General features: G+C 42.5%; 1 protein-coding gene across 1 annotated transcript in view; it reads left to right on the forward strand.

Moving 5' to 3' along the window:
* Positions 1-15,350, forward strand: part of unc5ca (unc-5 netrin receptor Ca) — a 285,855-nt gene extending 270,505 nt beyond the window's left edge. Inside the window, exons 15-16 of the mRNA XM_071404226.1 lie at positions 7,876-8,057; positions 12,748-15,350. Of these exons, the coding sequence (XP_071260327.1) occupies positions 7,876-8,057; positions 12,748-12,892 (327 nt within the window). The 3' untranslated portion in view covers positions 12,893-15,350. The remainder of the gene's footprint in view (positions 1-7,875; positions 8,058-12,747) is intronic.
* The last annotated feature ends 3,928 nt before the right edge of the window (positions 15,351-19,278 follow it).

Below are 19,278 nucleotides of genomic sequence, written 5' to 3' on the forward strand. Positions count from 1 at the left end.
ATTTTACTCCGACCCAATTTAGACAACTAACTTCACATTTCATCTTTAAAAAAACATTCTCTTTGATCTGGACATTTTCCACACAGTGTACCGTATGCAAACATCAGGTAAATATTCAAGTTGCAATGTTTTCGTTATAACGTTATCATTTAACGTTTAATAACAGATCAAAAACGACATTCATTTTCATATTCCATCTATCGTCATTACTACCATTTTGGCTGACGAAACATATTGTCCCAAAGTCCATTTATTGCATGTTTCTGTTCTGAGGTAGGTTCTTCATAGGCCCATCATACATTCCATTCCTCCACAGTGAGAGGACAAAGAGATGTTTTCTGCTGCCTTAAGATTTACAATGGGCGTGAGGTGTCATAAACCCCCACCTCCATACCTCTCTATCTCTCCCCCTCTAGTGGGTGAGATGTCTCTTGTAGGAGTGTGGTCAATGGTAACCTGACACGAACAGGCCAGTCATGACAATTCACTGTAGTGTTTTTGTGGACATGACTGTCGGATACTGTAGAGCAGGGGTGTCAAAGTCAAATGGACGGAGGGCCAAATAAAAAATTTAGCTACAAGCCGAGGGCCGGACTGTTCGAATGTTCATTGAAAAATGTTTAAATGACGCATATAGTCTAGTGAACCTAATTGAACCTACTGAAAACCTAACAAATATATTCCAATATGATCAGATAAATAAAGCAATATTTTCTTATGGCTCTGTCAGTAATCTTTAATTTTCAACAGACACAAAAGACAAATTTCCTTTATATAAAAATCCCCATAACATGAACATTAAATGAAAGAAACCGGTATTCAAGGCACCATCAGTAGCCTATATTTTCTATTTTAGCAAAAGTGGGCTAAATTTACTTCAAAGAAAAAAACAATAATAGCAATTTTCTATCATCCACTCAACTGAAATATTTTTAAAATATAATTGGATTGAAATACAATAAAATAAAGTGCAAAAATCTATTAATCAAAAACAACACTTTGTTTAAGGAGAAGTAACATGCAGTGAAAACAAATATTAAACTTTAACTTTTAAACTTGAACTGAGTAAAAACTCTAAATATGTGATTGCACAGTAATGTTCACTTGTTTGAGGTTGAGGGTGATACTTGGTGGTGTCCCATCTTTTCCACAAGTTCATCAATGTTCGGGGTAAGGCTCTGAGCTGAGGAAATCCTCAGAATTGAGTGGAGGTGTTCAGCAGTAAGTCGACTTCTGTGTGATGTTTTGTTCAGGTTCATCAAAGAAAACAGTTGTTCACACAGGTATGTGCTGCCAAACATAGACAACGTTTGAGCAGCCTGGATGCGCAGCTGGGGCATTGTGTCGGGGAGGAAACGGGCGAACTCCGCAGCACCCACTGCCGCATATTTTGCCCTCAGTGCATCATTGCATTGGAGGTCAATCAACTCCATTTGGAGGTTTGGTGGTGAGCTTTCCACGTCAACAGCAAATGGGTTACCGAGCAGTTCCAACCTGCTTTTTTGTGCTTCAAAGTCAGCAAATCGGCGTCGAAAGTCAGCGGCAAGCATACCTATTTTATCAGCCAACTGCGCTCGGGAACGCACTGGTAGAGAGCTTCTCTGTCATGGTCTGGCAGCTGGGAAAGTGGCTCAAATTTTCTTTCCGCATCTGCGTCTCCCACAGAGTCAGTTTGGTTTTAAATGCCTTCACTGTACTGTACATATCAGAGATGACATGATCCCGACCCTGCAGCTGCAAGTTCATTGCATTCAGATGACTCGTAATGTCACACAGAAAAGCCATTTCACACAGAAACATTTCGTCTCGGAGTTGTGTTGTGTCTTTCCCTTTGCGGTCCAAGAACAGACAAATCTCCTCACGAAGCTCGAAACATCTTTGAAGCACCTTTCCCTGGCTTAGCCATCGCACCTCTGTGTGATAAGGCAAATCACCATGCTCCGTTTCTAACTCCGTCAGAAATGCCTTGAACTGGCGGTGATTCAAACCTTTGGCTCTGATAAAGTTAACTGTGCGCGTGATGATGCTCATTACATGCTCCATTTTCAAGGCTTTACCGCACAACGCTTCCTGGTGTATGATACAATGATAAGCTGTCAGCTCACCTGTCGCGTTTTCCTCTTGCATCTTTTCCCGTATCTTCGCCACCAGTCCGCTCCTGTGTCCACACATCGCAGGTGCTCCGTCGGTTGTCAAACCCACGAGTTTTTCCCAAGGCAGCTCCATCTCATTTACACATCTTGACACCTCTTCATACAAATCATGCCCCGTAGTTGTGCCATGCATAGGACGTAAAGCCAAAAACTCCTCTGTCACGCTTAGGCTGGAGTCCACTCCGCGGATGAAAATTGACAACTGGGCAATGTCAGAAATGTCGGTGCTCTCATCCACAGCCAAGGAATATGCAATGAAATCTTTTCCCTTTTTCACAAGCTGCTCTTTTAGATTGATGGACAACTGGTCTACTCTCTCGGCAATGGTGTTTCTGCTCAGACTCACATTTAAAAAGAGTTGCCTTTTTTCTGGGCAAACTTCGTCACAAACTTTAATCATGCAGTTTTTGATGAAATCCCCCTCCGTAAATGGCCGGGCTGATTTAGCGATCTCTTCTGCCAAAATAAAACTGGCCTTGACAGCAGCCTGGCCTTGTGATTTGGCTTTTTTGAACAGAGCCTGTCGAGATTTGAGGCCTCGTTTTAATTCCTCTGCCTTTTGTAGCCTTTGTTCCATGTCCATATTCTTGTTTTTGTCCGCGTGTTTCGTTTCATAATGTCGTCTCAGATTATACTCTTTCAGTACCGCCACACTTTCTCCACACAGAAGACACACAGGTTTTCCAGCTACCTCCGTGAACATATACTCCGACTCCCACCTTGTTTGAAACCCCCGGTTCTCAGTGTCCACCTTCCGTTTTGCCATTTTTGATGGGTATCTGAAAGTTAATTTTACTGTGATGCTGACGACTGCTGTGCCAATAAATATTGAAATGAAGCAGCCTACTGCTCGGTGCGTCACCGTTGCATTGTGGGAAATGTAGTATTGGTGCGTGTAAAAGATCTGCGGGCTGCCGGCTTGCTGCGGTCTGCGGGCCGGTTCTAATAATAAATCAAGATCATCCCAGGGGCCGTAAAAAACCTTCTCGCGGGCCGGATGTGGCCCGCGGGCCTTGACTCTGACATATGTGCTGTAGAGCATTCACTGTAGTGTTTTTTCTGAAGTTTACTATATTAATCACCACTACAGTCATGTCCACAAAAACACCACAGTGAATACTAAATAAAATACAAATGAAAAACTATGTTTTTAATGTCACATACACAAGATAGGTGCAGTGAAATGTGTTGTTTTACAGGGTATGTTTTTCAGCCATAGTACAGCAAATTTAAGTGCCTTTCACAAGGACACATCAACAGAGTTTTAACCTTGTCGGTTCTGGAATTCAAACCAGCGACCTTTCGATGACAGGACCAATGCTCTAACCTCAAGGCTACCTTCCTGCCCTACAGTCATGCTACAGTCATGTCCACAAAAATACTACAGTAAATACTATAGTATATCAATATAGTAATACTACATTATTTCAACCATAGTATACTATAGTATTTTTTCATATGGGTTGTCAGTCTAAATTCTAGCATAGAAGCAGACACCACCTGTAGAGAGACGAGAGTTGAGATGTTGATGAGGGTATATTCTTAATATCTTAATATCTATGTTGAGGGCCCGTTAGTGTGACTATGAGGGGTTGGATGTACAGTGCCGTGAAAAGGTTTTTGCCTCCTTTCTGATTTTCAAAATTGTTGCATATTTTTTATATTTAATGTTATCAAATCTTCAACAAAACCTAATATTAGATAAAGGGAACCTGAGTTTACAAATAACTAAAACAAATTATACTTATTTTATTTATTTAATGAACAATTTAATCTGCTGTTGTCCACTATTGACCCCGTCTGCTGTTAACTTCCCTCTTGTATTACTTGCGCTGGTGTCTGCCTGCTTTTCTGTCGCTGTGTAAAAGCCCATGTGTGGTCCAGGCTGGGTATCAAACAAAGCTATTTTGATCAATCTGCTTGTCTTTCAGAAAGCGTAAGAAATGCTGTTTCACTAAGAGCTAAGTAGACTTGTAATACAAATCATTTGTATCAACAGAGTTTATTTTCCATTTCATATCAATGATCCCTTTTCTTTTTTAGTAGAATTGCTGTTTTGGCAGTTAGGGGAAAGAGCAGAGCTATGGGACGGGTTCTCTTTGTTTGTTATTGGAATTCATCAGGAAAAGCATTTATAATCAGGCAGAGCGGCCAACTGGGATGAAAACAGGAATTATGGGACAATTCCTCCCAGTAAGACATGCAATGTTATATGTGTTTGTGCGTGCGTGCTTGTGTACTTGTAAGTGTGTGAGAAAGAGAGAGAACAACCAGCCAGATGCAGTATAAAGAGGCTTCAGTGGAGAACAGGCACCATTTTTGGAGAGGAACTGATGTAGGAGGAGGAGGAGGAGGAGGAGGAGGAGGAGGAGGAGGAGGAGGAGGAGACACCCTAGCATGTTCACAAGGGTAGTTATTTAACATATTTATTATTCCCTGCTTTGAAATGCCCGCTGTGGGGCTTTTCTATTCGCCTGCTGTTTGAGTACAGTATCAGCCAGCACACTCACACACACATCCACACACACTCACACACACATCCACACATCCACACACACTCACACACACACTCACACACACATCCACACACACTCACACACACATCCACACACACTCACACACACATCCACACATCCACACACACTCACACACACACTCACACACACATCCACACACACTCACACACACATCCACACACACTCACACACACATCCACACATTCACACACACTCACACACACATCCACACATCCACACATCCACACACACTCACACACACACATCCACACATACTCACACACCTTCGCACGGATGCACTCACTCACCCACGCACACACCCACAGACGTATACACACACACAAACAAACACACACATACATTCATGTTTCATACACATCACAACTGCTGCTACCAGATTTACTATTGCTAATATTGCACAGTTTAAGGACTTGCCCCCCCCTAATCCCCCCTTTCTCTGATACATGTCTAAATATTGGACAATAAATTGTGCCTTCCTGTATTAAATGCTAAAATGTTTATTATATTCTACTGCCGTGTCTCTTTTATCATTAGAGGTTGAAGCAGAGAAGCTGCCGTAGCCCTATTGCATTTGTTCCCGTTCGTTATCGTTATTATTATGTTCCTTTTTCTGCCATTTTGGTGAAAATATTCCCATTTCCATGAGATGAAAAGGCCCAGGACTGTGCGATTTAGCAACTTGGTAAAGGCCCAAGGGCCACACCCTATAATGCAATACCATGCCAATTGGCCACATGGTGGTGGTATAACAAGTGATTGAAAATGCTAACTTTGTAAGGTCAGCCACGCACCCCGTGTGATCTAGAGTAATGACATTCAGTCCGTAGGCACCGAATGACCAATATTTGCCAAACTTGATATATGGCATCTATGGACCAAGGTCTGTAAATGCACTATACTGCAGACTAGTACGTCAAACACCATGGCCATAACTGACCAATAAACATTCACGTGGGTGTGGTCTGTCACATATATGCATATAAATCAGTCACGGATAAACACTGTCAAGGCTTAACATATGCAAGCACATTCATATCGACCACACAGTGACGATATAACAGGCACATTTTTATATATCTTCATCTGTCTGACTCTGAGTGATGGAATTTGGCACACGTGCTCAAGGATATGAGTCTAGCTAACCTGTAAAATATGGTTGAGGTTGGCCACATTGTGGCGCTGTTGGACAGGAAAAAACATGAATATGTGAACACCTGCTCTTCGAACATCTCAGTCCAAAATAATGGGCATTAATATGGAGTTATAACAGCCTCCACTCTTCTGGGGAGGCTTTCCACTAGATGTTGAAGCATTGCTACGGGGACTTCCATTCAGCCACGAACATTAGTGAGGTCGGGCACTGATGTGGGGCACTGATGTGGGGCGATTGCAGTCGACGTTCCAATTCATTCCAAAGGTGTTTGATGGGGTTGAGGTCAGGGCTCTGTGCAGGCCAGTCAAGTTCTTCCACACAAACCATTTCTGTATGGACCTCGCTTTGTGCATGGGACATTGACATGTTGAAACAGGAAAGGGCCTTCCCCAAACGGTTGCCACAAAGTTGGAAGTATAGAATCGTCTAGAACGTCATTGTAGGCTGTAGTGTTAAGATTTCCCTTCACTGGAACTAAGGGGCCTAGCCAAACCATGAAAAACAGCCCCAGACAATTATTCCTCCTCCACCAAACTTTACAGTCGGCACCATGTATTCGGGCAGGTAGCGTTCTCCTGGAATCCGACAAACCCAGATTTGTCCATTGGAATGCCAGATGGTAAAGCGTGATTCATCACTCCAGAGAACGCATTTCCACTGCTCCAGAGTCCAATGACGGCGATCTTTACACCACTCCAGCCGGAGCTTGGCATTGCACATGGTGATCTTAGGCTTGTATGTGGCTGCTCGGGCCATGGAAACCCATTTCAAGAAGCTCCCGACAAACAGTTCTTGTGCTGATGCTGCTTCCAGACGCAGTTTGGAACTCTGTAGTGAGTGAAGCGACCGAGGACAGACGATTTTTACGCGCTACACGCTTCAGCACTCAGCGGTCTCATTCTGTGAGCTTGTGTTGCCTACCGTTGTTGCTCCTAGACGTCTCCACTTCACAATAACAGCACTTCCAGTTTTTGCAGGGCAGAAATTTGACGAACTGACTTGTTTGAAAGGTGGTATCCTATGACGGTGCCATGTTGTAAGTCACAGAGCTTTTCAGTAAGGCCATTCTACTGCCAATGTTTGTCTATGGAGATTGCATTGCTGTGTGCACATTTCTTTACACCCGTCAGCAATGGGTGTGGCTGAAATAGCCGAATCCACTAATTTGAACAAATTTTAGGGGTGTTCACATACTTTTGTATATATAGTGTACCAAATCTGGTTCAGCAGTTCTGGAGAAGACGTTTAACGTAGTCAACATCATTGAAAAATTGTCCAAAATACATCAAAAGCAAATAATATTGCATGATCAGTTTGATTTTGAGTTCTGATATTTGGCAAGCTTAGTAAGAAGTACTGTAATTCATTCTAGGGCAGTGTCACCAATTTGTCCTGATGGTTTCATAGTTGGCACACAGCTGAACCTCGGCAACACTGCTTGCAGCTTTAATTTCTTATTGTTGTTGCATTGTCGAGTGGAAACCTGCAAGTAAGCATTTCATTGGATGATAAATACCATGTGGTCCATTGTGGCTCAGTTGGTAGTGCATGGTGCTTGCAACGCCAGGGTTGTGTGTTTGATTCCCATGGGGGACTACGTAGGAAAATGTATGCACTCACTACTGTAAGTCGCTCTGGATAAGAGTGTCTGCTAAAGTAATGTAAACTTAAAACACACACAGTTGTATTGTTCTTCTATCCTCATGGGGACCTAAAATGTATTTCCATTCAAAATTATATTTTCCCTAAGCCTAACCCAATCATCTTACCTTAACACGTAACCCTAAACCTAACTCCTAACCCTAAAGATAACCAGTAAACCCTAATTGCAACCCTAAACCCCACCCCTAAGCTTAAAATAACCTTTGTCTTCATGGGGACATGTTGTTTAACTATCCTTGTGGGGACTTTGGGGGATTTTAGATCCCCAAAAGCATAGAAGACCCCTCCCCCCCCACTGCCGCCGCCACTCAGCCCTGTCATCACATAGCTAACACTCTTTGTTTGTATGTCTGTCTGTTCTCCATCTCAGGACACCCAGAACATCGACACGTCTCTCATGGACCCGGCTAGCAACATCACCACCCTGGTTGGGCTCAACGCCTTCCGTATCCCCCTCTCCATCAGACAGAAGCTCTGTGGCAGCCTTGACGCGCCCCAGACCAGAGGATCCAATGACTGGAGGATGCTGGCCCACAAACTCAACCTGGACAGGTCAGAGGGAACACCCCAGCACATACAGCGCCTTCAGGAAGTATTCACACCCCGTGACTTATTCCACATTTTGTTGTGTTGCAGCCTGAATTTAAAATGTATTAAACTGAGATGTTGTCACTGGCCTACTTTACCCCATATTGTCAACGTGGAATTATGTTTTTCAAAATTTTTACAAATGAATTCAAAATTAAAAGCTGAAATGCCTTGAGTCAATAAATATTCAACCCCTTTGTTATGGCAAGCCTAAATAAGTTCAGGAGTAAAAATTTGCTTAAAAGTCACATAAGTTGTATGGACTCACTGTGTGCAAAAATATGTGTTTAACATGATTTTTGAATGACTACCTCATCTATGTACCATACACATACACTTATCTGTAAGGTCCCTCAGTCTAGCAGTGAATTTCAAACACAGATTCAACCACAAACAGGGAGGTTTTCCAATGCCTCGCGAAGAACGGCACCTATTGGTAGATGGGTAACAATAAAGAAGGCAGACATTGAATATCCATTTGAGCATGGTGAGGTCATTAATTACACTTTGGATGGTGTATCAATACACCCAGTGACTACAAAGATACAGGAAACTACAATGTTGTTGATCCATCATCAGTTGTTACTCCACAATACTAACCTAAATCACAGAGTGAAAAGAAGGAAGCCTGGATAGAATAAAAATATTCCAAAACATGCATCCTGTTTACATTAGGGCTGCGATCTGACAACAGCCAGTGAAAGTGCAGGGCGCCAAATTCAAACAACAGAAATCTCATAATTAAAATTCCTCAAACATACAAGTATCTTATACCATTTTAAAGGTAATCTTGTTGTTAATCCCACCACAGTATCCGATTTCAAAAAGGCTTTACAGCTAAAGCACCACAAACGATTATGTTAGGTCACCGCCAAATCACAGAAAAACACAGCCATTTTTCCAGCCAAAGACAGGAGTCACAAAAAGCAGAAATAGAGATAAAATTAATCACTAACCTTTGATGATCTTCATCAGATGACACTCATAGGACTTCATGTTACACAATACATGTATGTTTTGTTCGGTAAAGTTCATATTTATATAAAAAAATCTCAGTTTACATTGGCGCGTTATGTTCATTAGTTCCTAAAACATCCGGTGATTTTGCAGAGAGCCACATCAATTTCCAGAAATACTCATAATAAACGTTGATCAAAGATCAAGTGTTGTACATGGAATTTTAGATCCACTTCTCCTTAATGCAACCGCTGTGTCAGATTTCAAAAAAGCTTTACGGAAAAAGCAAACCATGCAATAATCTGAGGTCGGCGCTCAGAGCCCAATCAAGACAAAAATATATCCGCCATATTGTATAGTCAACAGAAGTCAGAAATAACATTATAAATATTCACTTACCTTTAATGATCTTCATCAGAATGCACTCCCAGGAATCCCAGTTCCACAATAAATGTTTGATTTGTTCGGTAATGTCCATCATTTATGTCCAAATAGCTACTTTTGTTAGCGCGTTTGGTAAACAAATCCAAAGTCACGAAGCGCGTTCACTAAAAGCAGACGAACTGTCAAAAAGTTCTGTAACAGTCGGTAGAAACATGTCAAACGATGTATTGAATCAATCTTTAGGATGTTTTTAACATAAATCTTCAATAATGTTCCAACCGGAGAATTCCTTTGTCTTCAGAAATGCTATAGAACAGAGCTCGCTCTCACATGAACGCGCATGGTCAGCGCATGTTCAGGTCATGGTAGACCTTACTCAATCCCCTCTCATTTGGCCCCACTTCACAGTAGAAGCATCAGACAAGGTTCTAAAGACTGTTGACATCTAGTGGAAGCCTTAGGAAGTGCAAAATTACCCATATCCCACTGTGTATTCAATAGGCGATGAGTTGAAAACCTACAACCTCAGATTTCCCACTTCCTGGTTGGATTTTTTCTCAGGTTTTTGCCTGCCATATGAGTTCTGTTTTACTCACAGACATCATTCAAACAGTTTTAGAAACTTCAGAGTGTTTTCTATCCAAATAGACTAATAATATGGATATATTAGCAACTGGGACTGAGGAGCAGGCAGTTTACTCTGGGCACCTCTGGGCACCTTTTCATCCAAGCTACTCAATACTGCCCCTGCAGCCATAAGAAGTTTTAAGGCACTAAAGTAAAATTGCTAAGATATTGACTTTATGTCCTGAATACAAAGTGTTATGTTTGGGTCAAAGCCAACACAACACATCACTGAGTACCAGTCATCATATTTTCAAGTATGGTGGTGGCTGCATCATGTTATGGGTATGTTTGTTATCGGCAATAAGGGAGTTTTTTAGGATGAAAGGAAACGGAATAGAGCTAAGCACAGGCAAAATCCTAGAGAGAAACCTGGTTCAATCTGCTTTCCAACAGATACTGGGAGACAAATTCACCTTTCATTAGGACAATAACCTAAAACATAAGGCAACATATACACCGGAGTTGTTTACCAAGACGACATTGAATGTTCCTGAGTGGCGTAGTTACAATTTTGACTTAAATCGTCTTGAAAATCTTTGGCACGACTTGAAAATGTCCGTTCAAAAATTATTAACAACTTGACAGAGCTTGAAGAATTAAAGAAATGATGATATGCAAATATTGTACAATCTAGGTGTGCTATGCCCTTAAAGACAACGACTCACAGCTGTAATCGCAGGTGATTCTAACATGTATTGACTCAGGGGTGTGGATACTTATGTAAATGATATATTTCTGGATTTCATTTTCAATAAATTTCAATTCAGGCTGTAACACAACAAAATGTGGAATATGTCAAGGGGTATGAATACTTTCTGAAGGCACTGTACATACATACAGCTTCCCATCCCCCAATCCTAACCTTAACCTTTATTGGGGGAAATGCAAAACTGACCCAAGATCAGTGTCTAGGGGCAACTTCACCCTACACCCTTGCACACCACCTTATAAATGCACACAATGATGTCACATCCTCACCACCTACCCCATCCATAATTGTGGTGATCCTTGCCTATGTAGGCAAGCTATGACTGTCCTCGAGTGGGTTAACCAGATTTGAAGCAGTGGTTAGCAAGACTTCAGACATAGACCCATTTTTATCACCAAGATACATTTTTAGATTAAGACAGCTGACACACAAGTGGATGGAGAGAGTGAGACAAGCGAGCAACAGAAGATGAGGAAGGGAGGGAGGAAGGGAGGGAGAGAAGGCAGAAGCGGGGTCCTAAAGTCAAGCCTCTCCCCCCTCCTCTCTGACTGTGCACTGGGGGGGAAGGCAGAGGCTGCTTAAGTTAGTTCACGTCTAAGCATCCTCCTCCTCATCCTTAAGTTAGTTAACGTCGAAGCAGGAGCATCCTCATCCTGAAGTTAGTTAACATCTAAGCAGGAGCATCCTCATCCTTAAGTTAGTTAACGTCTAAGCAGGAGCATCCTCATCCTTAAGTTAGTTATCGTCTAAGCAGGAGCAGCCTCATCCTTAAGTTAGTTAACGTCTAAGCAGGAGCAGCCTCATCCTTAAGTTAGTTAACGTCTAAGCAGGAGCAGCCTCATCCTTAAGTTAGTTAACGTCTAAGCAGGAGCAGCCTCATCCTTAAGTTAGTTAACGTCTAAGCAGGAGCATCCTCATCCTGAAGTTAGTTAACATCTAAGCAGGAGCATCCTCATCCTTAAGTTAGTTAACGTCTAAGCAGGAGCATCCTCATCCTTAAGTTAGTTATCGTCTAAGCAGGAGCATCCTCATCCTTAAGTTAGTTATCGTCTAAGCAGGAGCAGCCTCATCCTTAAGTTAGTTAACGTCTAAGCAGGAGCATCCTCATCCTTAAGTTAGTTATCGTCTAAGCAGGAGCATCCTCATCCTTAAGTTAGTTAACGTCTAAGCAGGAGCAGCCTCATCCTTAAGTTAGTTAACGTCTAAGCAGGAGCAGCCTCATCCTTAAGTTAGTTAACGTCTAAGCAGGAGCAGCCTCATCCTGAAGTTAGTTAACATCTAAGCAGGAGCATCCTCATCCTTAAGTTAGTTAACGTCTAAGCAGGAGCATCCTCATCCTTAAGTTAGTTATCGTCTAAGCAGGAGCATCCTCATCCTGAAGTTAGTTAACATCTAAGCAGGAGCATCCTCATCCTTAAGTTAGTTAACGTCTAAGCAGGAGCATCCTCATCCTTAAGTTAGTTATCGTCTAAGCAGGAGCATCCTCATCCTTAAGTTAGTTAACGTCTAAGCAGGAGCATCCTCATCCTTAAGTTAGTTAACGTCTAAGCAGGAGCATCCTCATCCTTAAGTTAGTTAACGTCTAAGCAGGAGCATCCTCATCCTTAAGTTAGTTAACGTCTAAGCAGGAGCATCCTCATCCTTAAGTTAGTTATCGTCTAAGCAGGAGCATCCTCATCCTTAAGTTAGTTAACGTCTAAGCAGGAGCATCCTCATCCTTAAGTTAGTTAACGTCTAAGCAGGAGCAGCCTCATCCTTAAGTTAGTTAACGTCTAAGCAGGAGCATCCTCATCCTTAAGTTAGTTAACGTCTAAGCAGGAGCAGCCTCATCCTTAAGTTAGTTAACGTCTAAGCAGGAGCAGCCTCATCCTGAAGCAGAGGCGTGGAGAGAGAACCACTCTAAAGATGGCTGCATTATGGTGTTGGACATGACAGCCTGTTTCTTTTACCACAAAGGTGTCTCTTGTTGTCTCTCAGGTATCTGAACTATTTTGCCACCAAGTCCAGTCCCACAGGGGTGATCTTGGACCTGTGGGAGGCCCAACACTTCCCAGACGGGAACCTCAACAGACTGGCTGCTGTGCTGGAGGAGATGGGTCGCCACGACAGCCTGCTCCCATGACGACGGAGCACTGACACCCGAGGACCGGACCAGGGACCATCTGAGTGTGTCTGAGTCACGGACACCGACGGACACAAATAGACCAGCGCACAGACAGACAATGTCCTGACTGTCACCCATGGCAATGGTCGGGACAAAAAAACACGTGTGGGTGGGAGAAATTAGTGAGCAAAAAGACCTTGTTGTTGATGTGTGATCCGAGTCGTTCTCTTTGCTGTGATTATTTTGTATTGGGGGACAACAGAAAGAAAACAAATCCTGGAGATCCCATTGTTATCCTTGGCTGTGCGTTCCTTGGTACAGTCTGCTTTTCTTTATACAGTTTCCTAGGAAACGGTCTATTCTGCTGTCCATATATGTGGATGATTTCCTACTTCAGACTTTACTAACGTATGTAGGCTACTCAGTGACTGTCGCTCAGTCAGAATAGGGAGACAGACAGGGAGCGAAAAGGGACAAGTATTGAAGTGGAGTCCTTGGAATAATGTAGTTATGCGATATGGAGAACCGAATGCAGTCCATTTTATCCGCACCACCAATACTACCCATACATTGGTTCTGTTGATTACATTTAGCTTGTGTTGATTTCCCTAAATATGTTTAATCATGATTTTAATTTCAGGATTCAAGGTGTGGTGAAGAAACTCTTATGTCTTTCTACCCTTTTGTCTAATTTGTTTCATTGTGGTTTTGTTGATCTCTAGCGCCATCCTGTGGCCTTTGGAAAAATAACAACATCTATCTTATAATCGCGTCTGAACCGTGTAAATACATGAATAACAAGTACATTCTAATGGCATTATACTATTGCTTTATTGTTAATCATTATTCATTTGTATTGTGATTTATTTTCAGTTAGAGCTGTGAACTGTAGGGAGGGGGCTAGCTAACACATTAGCTTTGTTGTTCGAAATTGCCTATTTTGCAGAACAACTGTGCATTTGAGCACTGGCCGCTTTTGTTGGGGATAGATGTGCAGAGAATTATTGAGGTCAAGCATATCCGGGTCTTACTGATAGAGAATAAAGTGGGTGTGGGTGGGGACTGGAGTACAGTGAAGTTGCCCCTAGACGCAGATCTTGGGTCAGTTTTGCATTTCCCCTACTAATCGTTAAGATTATGATTGGAGGAGTCAAAGCTGTACCTATGGGGAAACTTCACCCTGGAGCGGGTGGGACTGCCTGTTTCTGCTCTGGAGTTACACCATATCAAACTGATCTGAGACCAGAGCGGAGAGGCCAATACCATAATATGGAGAAAAGATGCAATGAAATGTGGACATAAAAGCCTCAGTTGCTTTAAGTTGGACTGCCTTATTTTCCCAACTTATACAGGTACATAGTTGAATATGGCAACGGCTTTGACTAGCTATGTTCTACATTCTGTCCTTCATTATCTCACTTGATGTCATTCAGAAGAGGAGTTTGATTTTGGTTTCAAAGAAAATAAAAAATCTTTACCATAGAATAACTAGTTTGGCATGACAATGAGTTGATTTGATAGCATACAAAGATCTGGGACCAGGCTATAGAATAACATACATGCAATGACTACATACAACTTTCAAATATCAATATAGGTGTTAGATAATAGTCTGTCCCACATCGTATTACGATACTTACAGTATGCATTTCTTCAATGTCAAAATGTGGGGGTCAAAACAACTCTAGAATGGAAGACAAAGCTGCATATTAAGCTGTTTGTGTAGACGTGGAAAAGCTGCTTAGCTATAGCATAGACAAAGTTTCAGGAAGGTAAAATAGAAGCCAATACTTTCGTTTCATAACAAACTGAACCGTGAATAAGTGGACTACAGGGACGCAGAGTATCATAGTTTGAAAAGCGCTCACACTTGCCTCCTGTTTCAAAATGTCCACATTGCCATATATGGCCATATGTTCCACAACGCATCAACAGGGTGAATGCCGAAATAATTAAAAAGGGATATTTTTCATGTAGAAAGAAAAGAGTGCATGTTGACCAACAAAGTGAAATATACAACACAGGGATGTTAATGTGACAGCCTGCGTTAGAAGATATCAAAGTATGTAAATGTTTTATGATGTACAGAATACCACTGTCAAATACATGTTTGGCTGTTTCAGTACAGTATATAAAAAGAGCAGTACAGTTACATACTAGGTTGTATGTTTACCAGTTTGGTTTATTTTGTTTTCGGTAAAAGCTGTGTCTACTATGCAAACTTGGCATCCTTTACAAACAAATGATATTATTAATAGAGCTGTGCTAGTAAGTGCATTTTATTTTGTTATCTGGATAAAAATGATTAATGATATAATTTGTGTTAGTGTAGTGAGGTTGTCGTCCACTCTAGTTTGGCTTCATGACACCGCCGCTGACTCTCCCAAAACGCTTGCATCTCCTCAGTTTCTGTACAAAGTGTAAGAAAGAATTTTTAAGACTGTTAATAAATTATATTTATAAGCAATGCTGAAAATGAGTACTGATGTGGTCTTATGTTAATGCATGAGCTAGTTTAGCTCTGGTCCAGGGCGTTAGTGTACGTTCCTTCACAACTAATATTATTAGTGGAGGAATGTGCCCTGGACCTAACGCCATGGACCAGAGCTAGAGTGAGTCCTACATTAGGCCAAACACATCATTGAAGTAAGCCATATTGCCCGGTGTTCAGCAACATATTACAATGCGAAGATCGACCAAAGTATGAACTCTGCACACGTCTCGCTTTTGACTTGAATATGCATGAGAAAATCAGCCACAACAGTAGTTAAGGCATCAGGAGTATGGAACTGTTTTATTGGGGGAATGTTAAGCCTAGTACATTGATTAATCTCTGTCTCATCAACATATCTCTTTACAGGCCCAATAAAGCACAGGCCTGATAAGACACGGACCACTGAGGAAAAGCAGGGCAGGCACTCATTCTGTGCACAATTCAACCACAACAACCTATTCTCCATGTCTAACTCTATTACAATGACAGTACCTCAGATGTACCTTGGGATAATAGAGGGGGGTACTGTAGATTACCGATAAAATGTCTGCCCCCTCTTCCTCCTCTTGTAAACTGAGGAGAGACAGTGTAGCGAGAGAGAGAGAGAACGGTAGAGTGAGAAGGATACCCAGTGATGCCCTTCACAATTCTTTAGGAGGTTTTGTAAGGTTGGACAAAATACCCAGCTAGCAATGAGGAATCGGCCCAGAAGGAGGGCCGGAACTGATTGAATCGGCCCGGTGTCGGACTCGGCCCGGAATCAAAATGGACTGCCCAGAATTGGCCCAAGTACATCAAGGCCGTTTCCGTCTATCGGAATTCAGCCGACTTTGCCAGCATCTTACCAGAATCTCCCCAGAAGCGGCCCGATGCAAATTTAAATAAATGTCTACAAAATTACCCAATTTAGTCATTTTAAATATTATTAAATTACATTTTATACATGTACATACAAATTATACCCATCCACAGAAAAATTGTGTCGAAGGAAACACCATACACCTGGTGACCGTGTCAGTGTGCATGTGCCTGGCCTGCCACAGGAGTCACTACAGTGCGATGGGACAAGGACATCCCTGCCGGCCAAACCCTCCCCTAACTCAGACGACGCTGGGCCAATTGTGCATCGCCTCATGGGTCTCCTGGTCGCGGCCGGCACGGGTCTCAAATCAGCATCTGTAGCAACGCAGTTTGCTGCTACGATGCAGTGTCTTAGACCGCTGCGCCACTCGGGAGGCTCCATCCACAAAGTTTTTAATGCTTATCAATCGCCTTGCATAAAGTATCAAAATAATACACAGGACTCTTAAAGAATTTAATTTATATGTTAATTTTATTTTTTGATCAGAGAAACAATGAGAAAATATGGAAAAATAAATAATGAAATATTAATTATATAAAGCAGCCCGTGTAATCATCTGCCAGAGAGTAGCCTGAATTGGCCCGAGCCCCAAGTAATACATTCGGGCCAGATAACTCTCACCTGAATCGGCCCGAGCCCCAAGTAATACATTCGGGCCAGATAACTCTCACCTGAATCGGCCCGAGCCCCAAGTAATACATTCGGGCCAGATAACTCTCACCTGAATCGGCCCGAGCCCCAAGTAATACATTCGGGCCAGATAACTCTCACCTGAATCGGCCCGAGCCCCAAGTAATACATTTGGGCCAGATAACTCTCACCTGAATCGGCCCGAGCCCCAAGTAATACATTTGGGCCAGATAACTCACACCGGAATCATCCTGAGCTCAATCCCTGCATCCTAGCCATAAGTAATACTGCCGAAGGCTGCCCAGACTCGGGCCACATGATGTCGGCCGAGTCTGACTCTCAGCCGAGTGCCCCGACTCTCAGCCGGAATCGGCCCAGATCCACTGTGCTAGCTGGGTAGTTGAGTAGGATGGCACAAGGTCTGACACACTGACTGGCTGTACTTCAGGACACAAAAGACTGTAAAAAAAAAAAAAAAGTGAAGTGTCAGTTCTGTAGATAGCTAAACTGGAGAAACAGGAGTCTCAGCAAAATTCCAGTCAGATGCAAATGTATTAGCAGTTAGCCTTAGTTGCTGGCACCGCTAATATCTGTCCAGGTATCCTGCCAACCAAAAGTCTGAGGAGCTGCTTGGCGTAGCAGCTAGCCTAGCTGCAAACTAGTTATCAAGCTAGCAAGATTTTCGGAACTGTGTGGAGTACCAGCATTAGCCTACATTGCTACCATGTTTTCCAAAGCGTGTGGGAGTAACAGAGAGGACGGTGTTTTATCACAGGTGAAGGATCTTTCAAACAAAACAAAACGGTTCTACAAGAAGTTAAAACAACAGGAAAATAGTTTCAAGAGCTTTGTCCAAATACTGATGGACTCAAGTAACAAAATGGACGGTTTGACCAGAGAGGTCCAGGACCTTAAGAACAGTTTGTAGTTCTCCCAAGGAGAGGTGGATGTCTTGAAAGAGATTTGGAGCAAGATGACATTAAACTGTAAATCCACGCGAAATGACATCAGCATTGTCTGTGAATCATTATTACAGATGATTGGGGAAACAGACTAGCGGGACAGTCCAGGAGAAATAACATCATTGTAGATGGCATACCAGAGTCTTCACATGAGAACTGGAAAGAGTCTGAGGAGTAAGACAACTGATCACTGAAAAGCTGCAAATGGATCAGAGGAAGACTGAGGTGGAGTATTCGATCCTGTTTCCGGTCGCCTTGCCATGATTAAAAGCAGTGGTTCGCGCTTTCAGTTTTGCGCGAATGCTGCCATCAATCCACGGTTTCTGGTTGGGGAAGGTTTTAATAGTCACCGTGGGTACAACATCACCGATGCACTTGCTAATAAACTCGCTCACCGAATCAGCATATACATCAGTCTTGTTGTCTGAGGCTATCCGGAACATATCCCAGTCCACGTGATCGAAGCAATCTTGAAGCGTGGAATCCGATTGGTCGGACCAGCATTGAACAGACCTGAGCATGGGCGTTTCCTGTTTTAGTTTCTGTCTATAGGCTGGGGGCAACAAAATGGAGTCGTGGTCAGATTTGCTGAAAGGAGGGCGAGGGATGGCTTTTTATGCGTAGCGGAAGTTAGAGTAGCAATGATCCAGAATGCTGCCAGCCTGGGTCGCGCATTCGATATGCTGATAACATTTATGGAGCTTTGTGTTCAGATTAGCTTTGTTAAAATCCCCAGCTACAATAAATGCAGCCTCCGGATATGTGGTTTCCAGTTTACATAGAGTCCAATGAAGTTCTTTCAGGGCCGTCGAGGTGTCTGCTTGGGGGGGATATGCACGGCTGTGATTATATCTCACATCTCAAATAGGGCTACTTAATGGTAGATCCCTCACTTCCAAGGGAGTTATAGTCAATGAACTAATCACTGATCATAATCTTGATGTGATTGGCCTGAATGAAACATGGCTTAAGCTTGATGGATTTACTGTGTTAAATGAGGCCTCTCCTCCTGGTTACAATAGTGACCATATCCCCCGTGCATCCCGCAAAGGTGGAGTGTTGCTAACATTACAATAGCAAATTTCAATTTACAAAAAGAAAATTGACTACATTTTCGTCTTTTGAGCTTCAAGTCATGAAATCTATGCTGCCGACTCAATCACTTTTTATAGCTACTGTTTACAGGCCTCCTGGGCCATATACAGCATTCCTCACTGAGTTCCCTGAATTCCTATCGGACCTTGTAGTCATGGCAGATAATATAAAACATTTTGGTGACTAATATTCATATGGAAAAGGTTTTTGGAGCCATCATCGACTCAGTGGGTCGTTGTCCAACATGTCTCCGGACCTACTCACTGCCACAGTCATACTCTGGACCTAGTTTTGTCCCGTGGAATAAATATTGTGGATCTTAATGTTTTTCCTTATAATCCTGGACTATCGGACCACCATT

The sequence above is a fragment of the Salvelinus alpinus genome, chromosome 5, assembly GCF_045679555.1.
Source record: "Salvelinus alpinus chromosome 5, SLU_Salpinus.1, whole genome shotgun sequence".
Taxonomy (NCBI): domain Eukaryota; kingdom Metazoa; phylum Chordata; class Actinopteri; order Salmoniformes; family Salmonidae; genus Salvelinus; species Salvelinus alpinus.